General features: G+C 37.3%; 2 protein-coding genes across 4 annotated transcripts in view; one reads left to right on the plus strand and one right to left on the minus strand.

Moving 5' to 3' along the window:
* Window positions 1–2,748: 2,748 nt before the first annotated feature.
* UBA5 (ubiquitin like modifier activating enzyme 5) lies at window positions 2,749–16,593 on the minus strand. Of its 3 annotated transcripts, XM_080827176.1 has the most exons (12): window positions 15,665–16,593; window positions 14,240–14,285; window positions 14,038–14,127; window positions 10,822–10,931; window positions 9,765–9,851; window positions 9,052–9,136; window positions 8,205–8,309; window positions 7,897–8,024; window positions 5,883–6,018; window positions 5,519–5,594; window positions 5,280–5,386; window positions 2,749–4,617 (listed from the first exon to the last, which is right to left on the minus strand). In XM_080827176.1, the coding sequence occupies exons 1-12, from the start codon at window positions 15,823–15,825 to the stop codon at window positions 4,534–4,536; spliced, it is 1,215 nt and encodes a 404-aa protein (XP_080683302.1). In that variant the 5' UTR covers window positions 15,826–16,593; the 3' UTR covers window positions 2,749–4,533. The 3 variants fall into 3 exon arrangements, with proteins under 3 accessions (XP_080683302.1, XP_080683303.1, XP_080683304.1); XM_080827177.1 differs by lacking the exon at window positions 14,038–14,127 and having other exon boundaries at window positions 15,665–16,199; XM_080827178.1 differs by lacking the exons at window positions 14,240–14,285; window positions 15,665–16,593 and having other exon boundaries at window positions 14,043–14,129.
* Window positions 16,594–16,623: 30 nt separating this feature from the next.
* ACAD11 (acyl-CoA dehydrogenase family member 11) overlaps window positions 16,624–19,431 on the plus strand; it is a gene marked incomplete at its 5' end in the record, with an annotated part of 87,619 nt that continues 84,811 nt past the window's right edge. Inside the window, one exon of the mRNA XM_080827160.1 lies at window positions 16,624–16,772. Within this exon, the coding sequence (XP_080683286.1) occupies window positions 16,624–16,772 (149 nt within the window). The remainder of the gene's footprint in view (window positions 16,773–19,431) is intronic.

Consider the following 19,431-nt stretch of genomic DNA (forward strand, 5'->3'; position numbering starts at 1 on the left):
ACTACATTGAAGTTTGAGTCATGATTGTGTCAGTATTAGCTGCTTAAAAGAATTAACTTTCTAATTTTTGATATCCATGGATATGGACACATTAGAACCCTAAAATGACATGAAGAACTGATCATGAAGAGTGGTTGTTCTCTGTTCAACAAGACCTGGCATAGCTATGAAAACAAGGAGTTCAATTCCATAATTCTTTCACCTCTCAAGAGCTATGTCGGCCTCACCATTCCTGGTTGTGCTTTTCAGCGGTAGCCTGACCCAAATCTCTACCTCAAAGAAAAGTTTCAAGGAATAAAGGGATAATGTTTATGAAAGGTTTGAACTGTTTTCTGTAAAATGAACTAGTTAACAGTTGTCTCTGCTACATTTTTAAAAATTCTGCCTTTTCCATGAGCAGACTGGGCTAAGCCCTCTGCTTTCTACTCTCTACATTGTTCTGCTGTGTTATATGTATCTGCATAATCTGAAGTTATTAATGCAGTAAGTCAAGCTCTTAACATTCTTTGACCTTCCCAAAATAGGGACATGGCAATCTCCTCTCCTTTCTTAAATGCCCTAAATCTCTTCATTTATCTCAAATTCAGATTAGTCTATTTTATATGAAAATGAAATATGTTTTACAGGTTTTATAAATATTGCCACTTTTGGTTTTGCACCCTTTATGTATTTATATGTAATAAAATCTTCAATTCTAATACCTGTAAGATTCCAACATATTAATTATAAAGGTGAAAGATAAAAGATAAAATAACCCGTTTTAAAATAAAAGTGCAATTTCAAGGGTTTTCCCCACTTCAGTTTATACAAGAGAGCTGTAGTTAAAGAATTAATAAATACTTCAAACATTACAAAAAATACTTGTATGTTGTCCATACTCAGAGTAGTTTGCTCAAATTAAGTTTTGGTGACTTTATAGGGTTTTGGTTAATGTTCTGTAAGCCTTGGCTACACAGAGGGTGGTCCATGAACCAGAATCATCAGTACCACCTGGGAGCTTATTAAAATTAAGACTCTAGAGCCTCTCCTCAGACCTACTAAATCAGAATCTGCAGTTTGGCTGGATCTCCAGGTGATTCACCTGCACCTAAGTTTGAGAAGCAGTAGTCTGATTTTAAGGCACTACAGTGGTGACTTAGAAGAAATTTGGCAGGATCTTATAAAATGAGCGTCCTCTTCCCCTTTTGAGAGAAGTTCAAAAGGAAAAAAGATTAAACATGACCATAGTACATCTTTCTGGGTTTGCCAGCTATGAAAGGCACAAAGTAATTAAACTCAAAAATTACCATACAATGATTTTAGAATTAAGCTACTAAAGTTTAAAATTTTATTATCTGGTAGTATAGTAATTTAATACATTATAAATAGTCTACTTAAGTTTAATGCCTTTAGAAACTGCTTTAGGAAATAATCTGAGATTAATATTCTAGAAGAACCCTGAAAAAGGGAAGCAAAAGAGTAATAGGCATTTATTCTTTGTTCCCAAAAATCTGGACTTGAAAAACGTAAGTGTAAACATAACAGTATTCAAAATGATTTATGGTAAAAATTCATTAATTACTGTTGGGGCTTGAGAACTCCATATATTTCACAAAATTTAAATACACTTTTGACAGCTATATTCTGATCTTACTACTTAATGTACTACCAACTTAAATGTTTTCATGGAAAATGTCTACTTAAAAAGCTAAAAATAGGGGCGCCTGGGTGGCTCAGTGGGTTAAGGCCTCTGCCTTCAGCTCAGGTCATGATCCCAGGGTCCTGGGATCGAGCCCCACATCCGGCTTTCTGCTCAGAGGGGAGCCTGCTTCCCCCTCTCTCTCTCTGCCTACTTGTGATCTCTAACAAATAAATAAATAAAACCTTTAAAGAAAAAAAAAAGGCTAAAAATAGGGGCACCTGGATGGCTCAGTTGGTTAAGCGTCTGCCTTCAGCTCAGGTCATGATCCTAGAGTCCTGGGATCAAGGCCTGGGCTCCCTGCAGTCCACTTCTCCCTCTTCTCACCTGGCTCATGTTCTCTGACAAAGTCTTTGAGGAAAAAAAAAAATCTGGGACACACATCTCTTTGTATTTGAGTTCTCAAATAGAAATATGTTCATATTGATTCACACCTTCATGATGAAAAAGGCAGCTTTTAGACAACTCAGTTACATCTGAATTGGTAGGAACCAAATAATGTTAGTTATGGTTTTCATTAATACTTTACAGAAAGTATGGGAAAAAATGCAATTGGAGGGTTAAAGCTTCCTTAATATTCTTAAATGGTTATCTTTTTTTTTTTTTGGTTATTATCTTTTTGTATTGATCAATGTGTCTGCAGGTATTCAAGGAGTTGTTTCTATGTGAGAAAACCTAGGACACATTTTTTTTTCACTACATAAAACATTTAAGTGGTACATAAATTAACTTCCCATTCACCATGGGGAATGGGTTAAACCTGAACATACTGTTTTACTGTAATTTAGAGCCTTTGTGTTATGGCAATTTGGGGAGTGTGTTTCCTTCTTTCACTTTAGATAGGGTTTAAAAATATGGTCAAGCACTAGAGGTTTATTTAGTAATGTAAAACTTGGTGATAATTAATTTCCCAAAATTGGCCATACTGTGTGTGTGTATGTATGTATATAAATTTTATATATATATATACACACACACATATATATATATATATATACACACACACACACACACTTTTTTTTTTTCATGGCATACAGACTGCCAAGAGAGCACTCCAGGTAGCAGAAGATACCTGTTACCAGATTTTTTTCCTGGTAAATCATCCAACTATTTGTTAATGGAAGACACTAGACAAATTAGATAACTTAGGTAATAGCTGGTACAGTGTTAAGACAACAACAGTGTACAATGCCATGTTGATCAGAACAAGGGTGAGTTCTGGCTATTCTACTTTATCAAACTATACAATCTTTACATTATAAGCAAAGCATAGTTGTGAGTTGAAGCCCCGTGTTGGGCTCCATGCTGGGTATGGAGCTTACTTAAAAAAAAAAAAAAAAATTGTAAGCAAAGCCTGACTGAATCAGTTTACCAGATGTTCCAAAGGAATGGGATTATTTTTAGAAAGACTCCATTTCTTTTCTGAAGTTCAAAATATCTCCCATAACTAGGAAAAAACTGTTTTACAGATGAATTCACTAATTTTTTTAATGGCAAAGGACCTACCAAGGCAACATAAATTTCAAGGCTACCACTCCCTTACTTTCCTAACCTTATTCTAAACAGAAGAATCACTATATGATTCTAGAATCTCAAAGCAAATATGTTGAACATATTTGATATTTGGGACTTTCTGAAATCAGACTTTAGAAATTTATAAGTGGAAATTGCATTTTTCATTTTGTACTAACATTTCTTCCCTAGAGATACAATTTAATCATTCATATCTTCAAGTAAAAAAATTAAAGTAGATTAGCATAGTATAGTAACATCCTACTGATAATGGTTACACATGCATATTTTTCATTGGTCTCCGAACCATTGGAAATTTAACTAAGGCTCTCTAAGGTTTCATTATTTGTATGCAACTTTAGAGAAAACCAGTTTATCAATTTATAATTTAGTGGTCATGATCAGGGTAAATGATACTCTTCCAGTGAATAAATACATGTCAGTCATTATAGAGGTAATTTAGGTCTCTTTTATGCCAATACAGGACAACTATCTAATTATTTAGAGAATCAAATTTAAATGAAGTACTCAGAAGGTAGCCTATATAACAGGTATAATCTAGATAATCTTAAACTGCGTGTACTCCTTGCTCATCAATAAAGTGCAGTGACTCCAGATATATGTTCTACTCATGCAAGGAGTTCTTTTCCTTGGTTAGTGCAGAAATGCAATGATTTTTACTTCCTGAAAGTACCTTTATTTATCCATGAAGAAAGCTTACTTTTATTTGCCTTTGTCTTGTTTTGAATTCAGAGATTTACATACTTTTCCGATGACTACATTTTAGCTTGTATTTAGTCAGGTTAACATTTGAGAGGATATTTTTTATTTTATAGATTAACTATTTTAAATTCATTGTTGGCCAAGTTAATAACAGTGGACAGTTTTCTTATAGAGAGGGATTCTACAGAAAATGAGTAGATATCTGCTAGCTCTAATCAATTGATTGTACCTCCTGTCCTTTCCCTATATTTGAGAACCACATACTACTTTATTATCCATGGTCTTAGGCAACAGACCACAAAGGATTACTGGAAGGAGAACAAATAGAGCATCATATAGGTCCTTTCTTCCCACCCCTCCCAAAAGGGCAAAACATTTCAGTGGCTGGGTTTTCAAGTTTTAACTAGATTGAAACATGAGTTTTAGGAGTTATGGATTTAGTTAAAGAGAAAAAGGGACAAACAACACTATTTTCAAAAAGTGTAACAATTCTATGAAGATTATATATCAAGTAATATTGCCCTAAGCTTTGTCAGTTTTTAGTTTTTTGTTTTTTTTTTTTTTTTAATTGCAAGGGTATAGGCTTAACTCAGGAAATAAAATATAGGTCAGTCCATTATCTACATATTCTTCATCTTGGCCATAAGGTCTTCCAAGCTTTCACCAGAATCTTCCACAGTTACTTCAGCTACAGAATCTTCTTGCTATCAACAAATGAGGGAAACATAGTGAGAAAATAACCATATAAAATTTGTGATGCTTAGGAATATATAATCACTAAGTTTTAACCATGTTCAAGTAGTTTACAAAGTAAACTTTAAGAAAGATGCCTTCTAATTTTTAGGACAGACAAAATCCTTTACATTCCCCACCAATCTTTTGATTTACAAGGCCATAATTTCAATATTCCTGAGATTTCTATTGCAGTGGTATTTTTAAAATGGTATTACAGCTAAAATGCTCAATATACAAAAATGTTATATTCATTTAATCAAAATCTACTTTATCTGATCCATTTATGAGTCAGGAACACTGTTTTAGGTCTGTGTTTCAAACAGTTTAAAAGGCACTGTGCCCTTTGGGCTCTCTGCTCAGCACTTCTCCCTCTCCCACTCCCCCTGCTGTGTTCCCTCTCTCGCTGTGTCTCTGTCAAATAAATAAATAAAAACCTTTAAAAAAGGCACTGTGCCTATTTCCACATTAACACTGAACACCTTCTCTTACACATCTTAATGCCCATAGTATAAAATATCTACAACAGTAAATATTGCATTGGCATTATAAAATAGGATGAAGATGAAAGAAGGTAAGTAAAAACTTTCTCTTATGTAACATATACTTATGATAAATCAGATTTTGGGCATACCTTTTTGGGAATTGTGTATGCCACTGTAATTCCTTCAGGTAAGTCAGGAACTGGACCTGAAGAATTTTTCAGTTCCTCTTCTGAAACTTCTGATACCAGCTCAATACCTATAGAGTTAAATACGGTAACAGTTTTCAAGGAACTTAAGCAATAATTACTCAAAAGCTGTGTAATTAAAATTATATCTCCTCCCATAAAAGATTTGACACTGCCATTTCAATTCATGAAAGAATTCCTACCCCATTCATTATCTTCATGTATAATCTCTTCCTCTTCTTGAGCAGTCTCCTGTTTGGGCAGTGCTGCTACCTTTTTCTGTAGAAATCAAATAGTATCAAAAGTTCGTAATCTCGGGCCTTTGAAGCATTGAGCAAGAATTCAGACAGGCTTTTTTCTTTACCAAAAATGAGAACGAACTCCAGAGAGATTTTTCACTTTTGAAACATGGTGAATTTTTTACTAACATTTCTAACTTAGAGATACAATAAATAAAACTTTCAAAATCCAGAATCCATTTATCTTATATTCCAAATCTAAGTAACTGTTTTCAATTATTATCCAAATAATATGACCTCTCATACATTCTGATGGATAGATGTATACCTTATATTCTTCCTGCTGCTTCCTGCAGTTTCTGTCATCACACTGAGGATTTGGCTTCATGGACATAGTAGGAAAAAAGTCCTGCATTGCATTATATCCAAGGTAAAAACTAACAGTACCAAAATTTAACAGAAACCTAGAAAAACAAATCAAAGTACACTTAAATAAACCATATAAGTATTAGAAATAACTGAATTTTTAAGAAATGGTATTGAAGTACTTAATGATTTTTGTAACAAAATGGTACTTTAAGTACTGATGTCCAAGTGAAGAATTTCTGAGATATGGTACTAAATCTAACTGCTTTTTTAAAGTTTTTATACACGACTTAAAGTTTACAATCTTAAATATACAGCTCACTGAAATTTTCCAAGTCTTCAACCATGTAATCACTACCAGATCAAAAACAGAACATTTCCAGTGTGCCCTTGTGCTCCCTACTAGTCAAATCTAACTCCTTTTAGAAGCTTATATGAAGGGGGGGGGGCGGGGAATCACATACAAAATAAATACAAAAGGAAAAATATTTGCAATGAATGTTAATATATAAGATAAAAAAAAAAAAACTGAGCGACTGGGTGGCTCAGATGTTAAGCGTCTGCCTTTGGCTCAGGTCATGATCTCAGGGTCCTAGGACTAAGCCCCGCATCAAACTCCTCAGTGAGGAGCCTGCTTTTCCCTCTCCCACTCCCCCTGCTTGTATTCCCTCGTCTCTCTCTGTCAAATAAATAAATAAAACATTTTTAAAGACAGAAAACTGACCAAATGATATGAAGCAGACAATTCACAGAAAACTCTAAGTGCTTACCCCTTTCCATAAACAACTGAAAATTAAAATGAGATACCCTTTTTCACCCATCATATTAAGAAAGATTAAGAAGTCTAATGATACCAAATGTTATCAGGTGTGGGTGAACCACGTATTCCTACACTGTGATAGAAATGTGTATTTTTGAAGGAGAAATTTAGTACTGTCAAATACTGCATAAACTCAGAAATTCCACCTCTAAAAATTTTTATCTATAAAAATCTACTATACAAAAATATATATAAGATGTTGTTTGCAGCATTGTTAACAGAAGCAAAAAAGTCTGTAAATAACTTTAATGTCCATCAATAAGGGGCTGACTAAATATCACATATCCTTAAGAGAACAGTTTATAACCATGATCCCCCCACCTTTTTGTAGCATACTGTTAAATATTTTTAGGTAGGGCCTACTGAAGTTTATACAGTTTGCACAGTTGTGAAGTCTACTTATATGAACTAGCCCTAGACAGTTGCCTTGAGAGTTCTCATGTATGCTTTTTACAATTTTTTTTATTGGTAGCTGATGGTTCTGGTATCAGGGTACCTCTCTATATCATGCTGCAATTTGTTCTTACTACACTGGAGGGTTAGGAAACATAAAAAAGCTTACTAAAGCTGTAAAGTGAGGAAAAAAATGGCCTGAGATAGAGAACCCTTAAAGGGGTTCTGCTTTTAATAAAGTGTGAGTTGGTTTAAAAACCTTTTGAAATTAATTTTAGCTGCAAAGAAATCTTTGCGCTCCTTTGTTACTATAGTTTAGATGGTGTGGTTGCTGGATATCTGTTTTTGGCTAGCAGAGATATTATCCTCATTAATATTTAATCACATTCATATTATTTTTAGTAAGAATTAAATAAGGAAGTGTGTTTATGCCCTTTGGTCAAAACTGCAGAGATTTAAATCATTTGGTTAATACTTCATATATAAATACACCAGTTCCACTGTACCATTTAACATGAACTATTCCAAATACATAGTGACATATGTGTATTAATATGTACGCTTATATTTAAATTAGATATACTAGAATATGTATGTAAATTTAAAGTACATATGTATTATATTTAAAAACTTACATGTATTTGAAACTAGATTTTTAAAAAAATAAATACTTAGCTGGTAACTCCAATATTTGAAATGCTTTCTGAAATATATTTTTATCAAAAACAAACAAGACTATTCAGAAAAATTACCCCTCACTCACTTTAACACATTTTGTACTAAGATCCCAGCAACCACTCCCATTGTAGTAGGAAGACTGGCTGCGCAAACACCTTCTCGTTTCAGAGTCTTTTCATCAATATTTGCAGCAACTACAAGTGGTGGAGCACACTACATGAAAAAGAATGAAAGAAAATATATTTCAAAACAAAAGGAGAAAAGTGTAACATGCTCAAAATAGTATTCCATCGCATCCAAAGTTTATTTTTTTCTCTGAATACATTTTTGAATACCCCTTGGAACTCTAGTACTTAATAGTGAAAAAAATAAGCCAAAATGAATCAAGCCTACCGCAAAACAAGCAGATTCTCCAGGAATTATGAGCTGTATATGCCCTGAAACTGCATTTTCACTGACCCCAGACTCCATCCACGTTTGCCCAAGTTCATTACAAGCCTTGGTAGAAACAGATGAAAACAAAATAACATAAAAAGAAGTAATTTACTGTAAGTTTTTTTCATCAAAAATTGGGATTTAATTAAATGGATTACCAAGGGTTTTTTAATTTTTCAAAAGAGGAAAGCTGTGAATAGTGGAATTCCTTGGCAAATGCCACTTTATTTAAAAAGTAAACAGACTGCATTTAAGTAAATACCCAACAAATATTTATTTAACTATATTCAACCATTAGGCTTATTATCTAATACATCTTTCTTATTAAGGTACAAAATTCATTTTTCTAAAATAATTTCAGCATCAAAACTGCAAAATATCTTTTGAAAAACTGAAAACATGGTAATTAAAGAATTTTATCTCTGAGAAACCAGGTTTGTAGGCAGTTTATACATATTTCTATCTTTACCTAAAGTAACAAAAATTAAAACCAATGCTAACATAGAGTTAGAGACATTTTAAGATTGTCATTTATTTTAAAAATTATGTATCAGAAGTATCTACAATTTTACAGTTGCCTCTACTGGCATAAGAGAGAATAGGATACTGAAACAGAAGCCATACCAGCAAGGCTAGACAGATCCCAGAGTTATCAGAATTTCAAAAGTAGAGTAAAAAATAATTAAAAATTAACAAAACATATTACATGAAGGTTTAAATGCAGAACTATTCTTAAATGCAGAACTATAGAAAAAAAAATGGATAAGCCCATGAGTGTAACTTCTTATACAATAGGGATACTTACTGTATTTATTGTCATCCGGGCTTCAAAATTGTCCACACAGCTAAGAACTAGGTCAACAGGTCTTCCCTCTTCTAATCCACCATTACTAGGTAAAGAAAATAAATTTTATTTGGAAAAAAAAAATCAGGACACAAAATACACTCTAGTTAGACTCTATTTCTTCAGGCACACACTTATTCTTTCAGTAAATGTTTGAGTATAATTATGACATAGTATTTAATATTAAAGATCTAGTATGTATTGAGTGACTAATATGAGTATCAATGATATTACAGTACTTTGCCTGGCACAAAAAAGTATAAAGTCTATTCACAGAAGTTACAATTGCCTTATCAGCTTTCAGACTTCATTCATGTTTCACTCCAAATGTAAATGTAATAAAAACTGAATATAATTCAGTATCTCAGTAGTGTTACAAGAGTCTGCAGAAAACCACTTTCACAAAGAAATATAATCTAGAACACAGAACTTACAGTTGAAGATCCCTTTTTCTATCATTATAACAGGGTTTGGTTTTTTATTGTTACTACTGTTTTTTGGACAATATTTACTTTTTACCGAGCTCCTAATAAGGGTCACACAAAAATAACTATTTTAAAAACAGAAACATGTATCAAATCTACCAACTCACTGAGTTACACATCAATTGATTTTCTAATGATACTTGTTTAACTGAGCTGGACATTGCAAAATACTCATAAATAAAATTTTACCTTATTCTATCCATGAAATGTTGAAAGTTTTCTACTGTGGTTATATTATAGTTGTGTATTTCAAAAAGAACATCAGGATTAATGTTCCTAAGAAGGAAAAAGGAGTGATTATTAAACTACCAATGGGAATACTAAGTGAAAGCTGAAAAAGTTTAACAGAGATTAGAAAAATGGAATTCAAGCGATTCAAAGAAAACCCATAGCCCTCTTCTATTTCCTTTGACCCACTTCAAGGACTACATTCAAAATGTGTCGACTGCAGGATTACAGAAATGTTCCCACCATGTGTGTGCTCAGAATTAAGCCTTTATCACCTCTGTGAGCTACAGCCTAGCCTGACAAAAGAGCTTCTTTGTTCCTTATTTAATTCAGTGCAAGTATGTTTGAGGCCACAAAGAAACTTCTTAGAGTAAGGATTGCAAAGCATAGCCCTTGGGCAAATCTTACCTACCACCTGTTTTTATGAAGTCCGCAAGCTACGGATGATTGTTCCTTTTTCACATGGTGGCAGAACAGGACAATATTTCATAACATGCTAAAATTACATGGAATTTAAAATTCAGAGTCCATAAACAAAGTTTTATTGGAGCTCAGCCATGCTCATTCATATTTCTACTGCCTACAGCTGTTAGTACACTACCACTACATAGCTGGGCAGTTTCATAGTTGGCCTTCAAAGCCTAAAATATTTACTATCTAGCCCTAAACAGAAAACTGTTGCCAACCCCGTTCCAAGAGGTAAGACAATTTGTAGAAGTAAAACCTGAATTTTTATGGAGAAAAATCTATGCACTTTTTTTTTAAGATTTTATTTATTTGAGCGAAAGCAAGAGAGAGAGCACAAGAGGGGAAAGGGTCGGAGGGAGAAGCAGACTCCCTGCTGAGCATGGAGCCCAATGTGGGACTTGATCCTGGGACTCCAGGATCATGACCTGAGCCGAAGACAGTCACCTAACCAACTGAGCCACCCAGACACCCCAAATTTATGCATTAACTTATACAAAATACACAAACTAAGATTTCACTAAATATAGTCTTTAACTGTTATTCCATTTACCTCAAAGTATATTCTGCTGCTTGAACTTTACTTAATCCTGCTTGATGAGGCTGGAAGAAAAGTCTATTCATATTGGCCAGTTCCACCTTGTCATAGTCAAAGAGTAGCAACTAAAATGAAAATAGTGGTATTCTAATGAAAAACATACCAAAATATAAACTAAAAATAACAATAACAATAAATTAGTGGACTTCACATTTGGTGGGTTTAACAGTTTGACACTAATAATACAAACTCACTCAAAAACACTAGGTATCATATATTAATTCATTTAGTGCTCATATAGGTATAAATGAGACAACTATGGCACACACCCCAAAGCCACTCAACTAATATACATGACAATGGGATTCAAATTCAGGCATTCTCAACCCAGCATCTGCACCTGAACCATAACACTTACTGTCTCCCTAAATGATTCACTGAGAAATTCCATTTCATTTTAATTGTTTACTAAAAGCCAAGAACATAGTAGATAAATGAAATTTTAAAATAACAAATGTCATAACTTAAAATTATAGTATAACATGACTCCTTTTGTGACTAGGACACCATTCTTAGCCCATGGCTAAAATATCACCCCAAAGAGAATTATTAATCAGTAAGTTAATTGTTGTTTCCTTCTCTATATATTTAGGCACAACAGCATTTCTCACACTCAACACTCATACATACACCCTTTAAAGATCCCATTTCTTATCAGTAAGAAATTATGAGGTTGCACTCAAATACTTCCAAGGTCCCTTCCTTTATCTAAAATACTGTGACTTTTTAACACAATTCTCAGCATTCTAGATTAAAAAAAAAAAAAAATGGAGGAAAAGGCCAGGCAGGACAAGCACAGAGGCAAAGGCTACCGCAGTGGTTAAGGGGGCTGTGGCTTGTGGTGTACTATCCTGCACACACTAAATTTACAAAAAGAAAAAAAAAAAAGAAGGGGGGATCTTATTAACAACAATAACAAAATTAATCCAACCTACAACCCTGGTAACCCTTAATCTTGCTAGAAAATACAACACCCCTGTCTGTCCTCTATGATAATTTTTTGACTCAACTTAAAACAAAGTATAGTTTATTTTAGCTCAGTAGACAGTATTTATTAGGTCAGGCCAAGTATGCAATTTGAGTCTTCAGCCTAATAATAGTTTATAAGTTAAGGAAATCTCAAATTTGGGGATAGGAGGTATGAGTTGTAGCTCTGTCACTAATTAGTTCTGATCATGGTAAGTCACTCACTTTTTAGGCCTGTATCTTCATCTGTAAAATAAAGCAGCTAATCTGGATCTGGTGATCCAGGACACCACATAAGGAGTAAAAGGTGGGCTCTGAGTCTCCAATCCTCCACTTCCCTATTTAACCATGAATTAGCTGCTGCTTTATCTGTTTTACATAATGAAGAGTTCTGAAACTTACCTACGTAGATCCTTAACTTATAAACTTGAATGCACACTGGATCACTAGGAGAGTTTTTAAAAAATACTGATGTCTGGGTCCCATCCACAAACATTGATTCTATTCCATTCTGGATTATCAAAATTTTGTTGAATTTCCCAGGTGATTCTAATTACAGCAATATTTGATAACCACTGTTCTACAGCCTTGCTACTCAAAACGTGGCCTGGGCTAGCACCATCAGTATCACCGGGTGCTTGTCAGAAATAGAGGGGCACTGCCCTAACTTTAATATGCATATGAATCATCTGGAGTTTTGTTAAAATTCTTAATTTGGTATACCTGGGGTAGGGCCTGGGAGTATTTATTTCTAACAAGCTTCCATGTAATGCTGAAAAAATCCCCCCAGAGGACGCCTGGGTGGCTCAGTTGGTTAAGTGTCTGCCTTTAGCTCAGGTCATGATCCCAGGGTCCTGGGAGCCTGCTTCCTCCTCTCTCGTGGGGAAAAATGCTTGCTTTGTCAAAATGACAAATTAAAGAGGTAGAAATCAACTGTGGAAAGCCTTGTCATTCAACCATTAGGAATTAAACATCACAGACTTTAGCTTTATAAATCTGAGACTGGTATAAGGTTATCTCTCCTTCCTACCCACAACCTAATCAATTTTAGAAAAAAAGTGAAAAAAAAAGTATAGGTTAAAAAATAAATCTAGAGGGCGCCTGGGTGGCTCAGTGGGTTAAAGCCTCTGCCTTCGGCTCAGGTCATGATCCCAGGGTCCTGGGATCGAGTCCCACATCGGGCTCTCTGCTCGGCAGGGAGCCTGCTTCCCCCTCCTCTCTCTGCCTGCCTCTCTGCCTACTTGTGATCTGTCTCTCTGTCAAATAAATAAATAAAATCTTTAAAAAAAAAAAAATAAAAAAAAATAAATAAATCTAGAGTATTCTCCATTTCAATTTTAAGAGTAAGAAGGATATTTACTTTCTAACTACAAGTTTTATCTCTTAATCCTCTTCACCTATCTCACCCATCTTCCCACCCACCTCCCCTCTAGCAACCAGTTTGTTTTCTGCACTTAACAGTCTGTTTTTTCATTTGTTCATTTGTTTTGTTTTTTAGATCCCACATGTAAGTGAAATCATACAGTATTTGTCTTTCTCTTACTTCACTTAGCATAATACCCTCTGGACCATCCATGTTGTCATGAATGGCAAGATTTTTTTCTTTTATAAGGCTGAGGACAGCTAGGAAATATAGTCAGTAATGCTGTTATAATGTTGTGTGGTGACAGGTGGTGATTGTACTTATGAGCACTGAGTAATGCATAGAACCGCTGAAATCACTCACTGTGTTGCAGACTTGAAACTAATACTCTCTGTCAACTACAATTTTTTCAAATACTTCTAAATAAGTTAATAAAGTGCCACTATTCTTTGAAAAAAAAAGGTACATGCTTTCTAGTTCATCTTGTACAAAGCATGTTTAGAAAACATGTTAGATGCCTATGTTTCACACACTATCAGTTTAACAGCCTTGTCTCCTAAGCTTCTATATCTAAAACATTTAAGCCCAAATTGTAATATGTATCATCCCAAACACAAAATCTCTGAACAAAATTTTGAATATTCCTTGTTTTATCAGCCTTAGTATCAGTTTCCATTTGGGTGGGGTTGTGTCTTAACTCCTGTAGGTAGAAAGTATAATATGAATAAAGACAGCACAAATTAATAAACCATTAGTTAATGAGAAAAATTCCTAATTTATACCTGATTCACTCCAGAAGTGAGTAGCTTCCCTATGTGATAGGCAAAGAGAAATGTTTTTACCTTACCAATGCCACATCTTGTCAGCATTTCAGCAGTCACACTACCAACTCCACCAACACCTACTATTGCTACAGCAAAGGTTCGGATTTTCTGTGAAATGCAAAATTATATTATTTTTGGTTAACTTTTAATCCAAAATGTCATCAGAAATTATTTTCATTTACTGAAATCATCTTCAAAAACTTGGAAAGGCTTACCATACCTCATAGTCGCTTACAATTCCCATTCGTTTCAATGCCATCAGGCGGCTTAAAACAAAGAAAAAAATGAATGTTTTAAAGTTTACAATCTTTTAATTGTGATATAGGTAAACACACATCATCACAGAAAAACACAAACTCAATCACTACTAATGCTTTAAGAGAAATCTTTCAGCTGGCTTTTACCAGATGAAATTAAGTCACTTGGGCAGCTTTAAAAAAACTCCGAATATCCTTCCAGGTGCAGCCTGTGCAACAAGATTTTTTTTTTTTTTAAATGCTCCTCAGATACTCTAATATGCAGCCAAGATGGAAGCAACTGACTTAAATGTTACGTGTCCAGATGAGATAAGTCAAAGTGAAATTTCAACATTTTTCTGTGCTTTCTTAGCATATGTAAATATTTAAAGTTTAACATCAGCTGTCTCTGCCCATAATGGATATGGATGATGTCCACTTTTAGTAAGCACCAACTACAGCCAAGTACTCTTAAGAGGTATTTTACCTGGTTATTGACATTAGTCTGTTTCATATATATGAAACAGACTAATATATGTACATATATTTAATCATATATATGAGACTAATATATATATATGATTAAATCTATATACATATACATAACCTTCCCATTCATTTACACTTTAAAGAGTCAAATAGTTCTACCAGGCTTGCTACGAAATTGTGCAGGCTTGCGATCCCAACTCCCCTATTCCTCTCCTTCCTCATTTTCACCCGTTACTAACAAATTTCTAAATAGCTTGCCAGCATTGTTACTTCTGGATTTTCAGTTTCAGGTATTATCTGAAGATTTCACTGATACCATGGGTCCCTACTATACACAGAAATATTTTCCACGGCTGCTCAGCTACTAAGTACTGGGATTTGAATCCGATCGCTCTGGCTCTAGAGTCCTTACTTTTATAACCACTGCACTACATTCAGCCTGCTGAAAGGACAGGACCAGACAGGGCTGGTCAAGTCGAACAGCTTTAAAAAAGCTAATCCTGCTCTCCCCACCACGTCCCCAATTTTGAAATACTGAGAAGCCTTTATGAAACTCGAAGTTTACTAGTGAGTGGGTTTTACATTTAATGTCATCTTCTGAAAGTTAATTACTATCAGCTTTATGCAGAATGAGGTAGACGAACAGGGGCATTAGGAAACCGGTCGCGTATCCGTAGCAGGCCCAAGAGCAGCACCATATGGCTGACTGTTTCGGGGGTGGGTGGGTGTGTTTTAAGAGTAAGACTACCTTTCCACCACTGCTAAGACTTGGCCTTGCGCGTTTGGGAGCAGGACCCAGGGCAAGAAGAGGGAGGTGGAAGGCCGTGTAAGCAGGGAAGGAAGGGAGCGCGCCTCGCTCCAGACAACTCGCAGACCTTGACCTCACGCCCTCGCCTGCCTCCGACCCGTAACGCAAATACCTGTAGGGGTTGGAGTCCACAACCTCCGGGCTCATCTTCTCGATGCGGACCCGGCCGCCTCCTCCGTTGCCGCCTCCCACGACCCGCCGACTCCTCTCCTGTGCCAGTTCCCGCTCCAGCTCCTCCACCCGTCGCTGCAGCCGCTCCACGGACTCGGCCATGGCTGGGACCCCGGCCGCCAACGCTCCCAGCCCAGGCCTTCGCCGCCGCCGCCCCACGCTGCCAGGCCCGCTGGCTCCGCCAATGGTGGGTGAGGAGGCACGCAGCCGCCGCCTTCCTAGCCCAGAACCCTGGGGAAATGCTCCCAGCGCCGCACAGGCGACACCAGACGACACGTCGCCGCAGCTCCTGCAGGCCTCCCTCGGTACCGCTTCCGGTACGTTGCAGTCATCGCTCCCCCTCAGGAAAAACAAAACAAACCAAAACGTCCCTCTTAGCTTCCTTCTTCGCCTGGTCCAAAGAGACAGGGCCCCAGCAGGGCCGGGGGTCCTTAGCGTCCAAAGCCCACAGCCTGCGATATTGCCTTTCCAGCCCGGCGGCTAGAGGAAACACCAGGATCTTTTATTCCTGGGCTCACGGTCCTGACGGACCCTTTTCTGAGCCGGACCCGTAGGTCTTGCGGCTGCCGGTACAGTAAATTTGGGGTGGGACAAGGCCTTTCCGTTCCTAATTGCCCATGGCGACTAACGGGGGTTTGCCTTCTTTAAGACTGCGGCCTCCGGCTGTGAGACTGAATGAAAATTTGTTAAATGCGAGAACGCGGAGGTTCTCCGGCACGTCCCAGTTAGAGCCTAAGTCACCAGACCGAGGGGCACTGTGATTGGCTCAGCGGCTGGGTCATCTCGGTCGCGTCCGGGCCTCGCCCCCTGGCTGTGGAGTAGTACTCTGCCCCCTAGGGCTCTGAGCGCCCAAAACCTGTGGAGTCTTTGTCTCTGCGGCCGGCAGTGGCAGCCGCAGCCATGGAACCCGATGCTTCCCCCGAGCCCGACACTGCCGAAGTGTTGCCCCAGCACAAGTTCGACAGCGGGTCCCTAGAGGCCTATCTGAACCAGCACTTGCCAGGCTTTGGGGCCGAGCCCGAGGCTAAGCTGACCGTTACCCAGTACAGGTATCGACGCCGGTCTTCTCCAGCAGAAACCAATCTGTGCATTGGGCTTTCCTTTCTTTGGCCCTGGGTGGGGTCGCAATTTCCCTCATCCCGACTTCTTCTGCAGTGACGCACTGCGCAGGTGGAATGTGCCGTCAGCGGTCCCCTGCATTTCATTTTGGGTATTTCCAGTTCGCGGACAATAATGGAACCACCACAACATTCACGATTCCAACTATGAGAAGGAATCTTTGTTAAAGGATGCAATTATGTACTTGGAGGGATCCACTTGAGGCAATTAAGGTTGGAAGCTCTGTGGACTATAAAGTGGTCTTCTTTCAACTTCTGTTCAATAACCATTCGATTTTTTTTTTTTTTTCCTGAGAAGCAGATGTAATTCCGTTTAATTGGCCCTATTCTCAGAGGTTGCGTTAATGGCAATAGCTGGGGGGAATCTGAATTCTAATCCTAGGTCTTCCACTTAGTAAATCACACCACCACTTTGGGCTTTAGTTCTTTTTGAAGTGAGGGAATGGAACTGAATGACGATCCTGAGAGGACCGTTGCTCACTATGAATCTGGCTCTGGTCTGTTAAATAATAGAAAACAAATTTTAAAAAACTTATTCAAGGGGCGCCTGGGTGGCTCGGTGGGTTAAAGCCTCTGCCTTCGGCTTGGGTCATGATCTCAGGGTCCTGGAATCGAGCCCCATGTCGGGCTCTCTGCTCGGCAGGGAGCCTGCTTCCTCCTCTCTCCCTCTGCCTGTCTCTCTGCCTACTTGTGATCTCTATCTGTAAAATAAATAAATAAATAAAATCTTAAAAAAAAAAAAAACTTACTCAAAAAATAGTGTTTTGCTGAACATAGAGCTATAGAAACAATCTTGGCTTTCAAGAAATTCTATCTGCCATTTAATGACTAGGAGCTTAAATGTTGCATAAACTCCCTGAGAACTAGTTTCCTAATCTGTAATAAGAACTTGCTCCTTTTGATAATTATTGATGCAGTAATAGGTGAAAGATCTTAAAGATTGTTTACAACACAAGGCTTTTAGGCTAGAAACTTAAGCTGTTTTTAATTCTACCTCCTTCAACTTCCACTATCTATTGGGACAAGGTGCCTTTTAATTCTATACCACAAAACTCTCTGATCAATCTCCTTTACCCCTATTTTTATTTTCACATAAACCAGTAGTCAAGGAATACAAATGTCGGTGATAAATGCCACTGGCCTATAGTACTTTTACAATGTTCCTTTCTCCAGCTACATTTAGCTATGTGAGTGCAGGCAAAGAGTTGGATTTAAACCAGAATGGGGGAAGCCCTGCAGATAAGAAGAGGGGGTAAGTGTATCAAAGATGCGTTCAAGAGGGCAGTTACATAATTGGCCATAAAAATTAAGCAAGTTTGGAAAGGATGTGGTGGGGGAAGGGGAGGCTGAAGGATGATAAACAGTAATATGATCAGTGGATGGTAGATCCCTGGACTGAAGGATTGTTGGAATCCATGTACCAGTGGGAGTGAGTGGAAAGATAGGTTATGCTTAACAAGGAGGGTTATGTAGTGCTTGAATTGTTAATGTTTAATATGAGTCCTCCAGAGTGAGTGACTGAAGTACTATAGCAGAAAATATCACTGGAGTAGAAGAATTCAAGGGACTGACAGGCCTGAGTGTTAGAACGAACATCTGAGTGAATTTTGAAACAATGAGAATAGGAGTAGTGTAAATAAGAGCAATAGTAAGTCAATAGGCAGTGACGGGGAGTGAATACAACACGAAGAATAGTTGACTGCAACAGGAAAGGGTGGAGTGGGGTAGTCCCATAACTTGAGATTCAAAGCTGGATGCAGGTTTCAGCCAGGAGGGAAGGCCAAGAGTTCACAAGTGGCAATGAGTATCAGGAGGAACATAGACTCCATCTCCAGACCCACTAGATGAGTGATGGGGGGAGGGGGAGGAATCTACCATTTTAGAGGCCTACAAGGGAAACAGGGTCCTCCAGGAACATTCAAGTTTTAGTTAGAGCAAGGAGATGAAGGGTCCATTCAGAGAAGAGTGAAGATGTATGTGATTATGCTGAAAGACATTAAGTTCCAGGGGACAAAGGAAAGCCATCTCCAGCTCTTTATGTTCATGTAATCTCAGTAATCTGATTCTTCACCAGCCATTTGATGATTCCATTGAACCTGCCAAGAATCTTCTGTCTGGCATCATCTTTATTTCTGCCTTGATGGGTCTCATCTTCCACCATGGCCTTACTGTTGAATACATAGGATCAGAGCATGTTTGTAGGGGATATTTTGCCTCTCTACTTCTCATCTCTAGCTTTATACTTTTAAGCCTCTTGGACCATATACCCAATATTTTCCATGCTCAAATACCATGACATTGGTCTTTTAATCTCTTTTCTTGATCTCTTATCTAGCGCAAATATATCTGAGATGTTGTTATCATCAGTATCAAAAGTTACTTTAAGTTGTACAAATCTAAAGGGTACAGGAGGGATGTCTGTGAGTTCAAATTGGCCAAACTGGTTGTGATCTTTCATCCTTGCTCAGTTTCATAGAGGACATAGTGAAGGTCTAAGTTCATTTGGAATGAACTGTATTTATTGCAGTTAACCAGAATAGTCATGACTTCGCCAGTGTTTTCAGTACCAAAGTAGTGATTTCAGTATTAC

The sequence above is a fragment of the Martes martes genome (assembly GCF_963455335.1).
Source record: "Martes martes genome assembly, chromosome: 1".
Classification (NCBI taxonomy): domain Eukaryota; kingdom Metazoa; phylum Chordata; class Mammalia; order Carnivora; family Mustelidae; genus Martes; species Martes martes.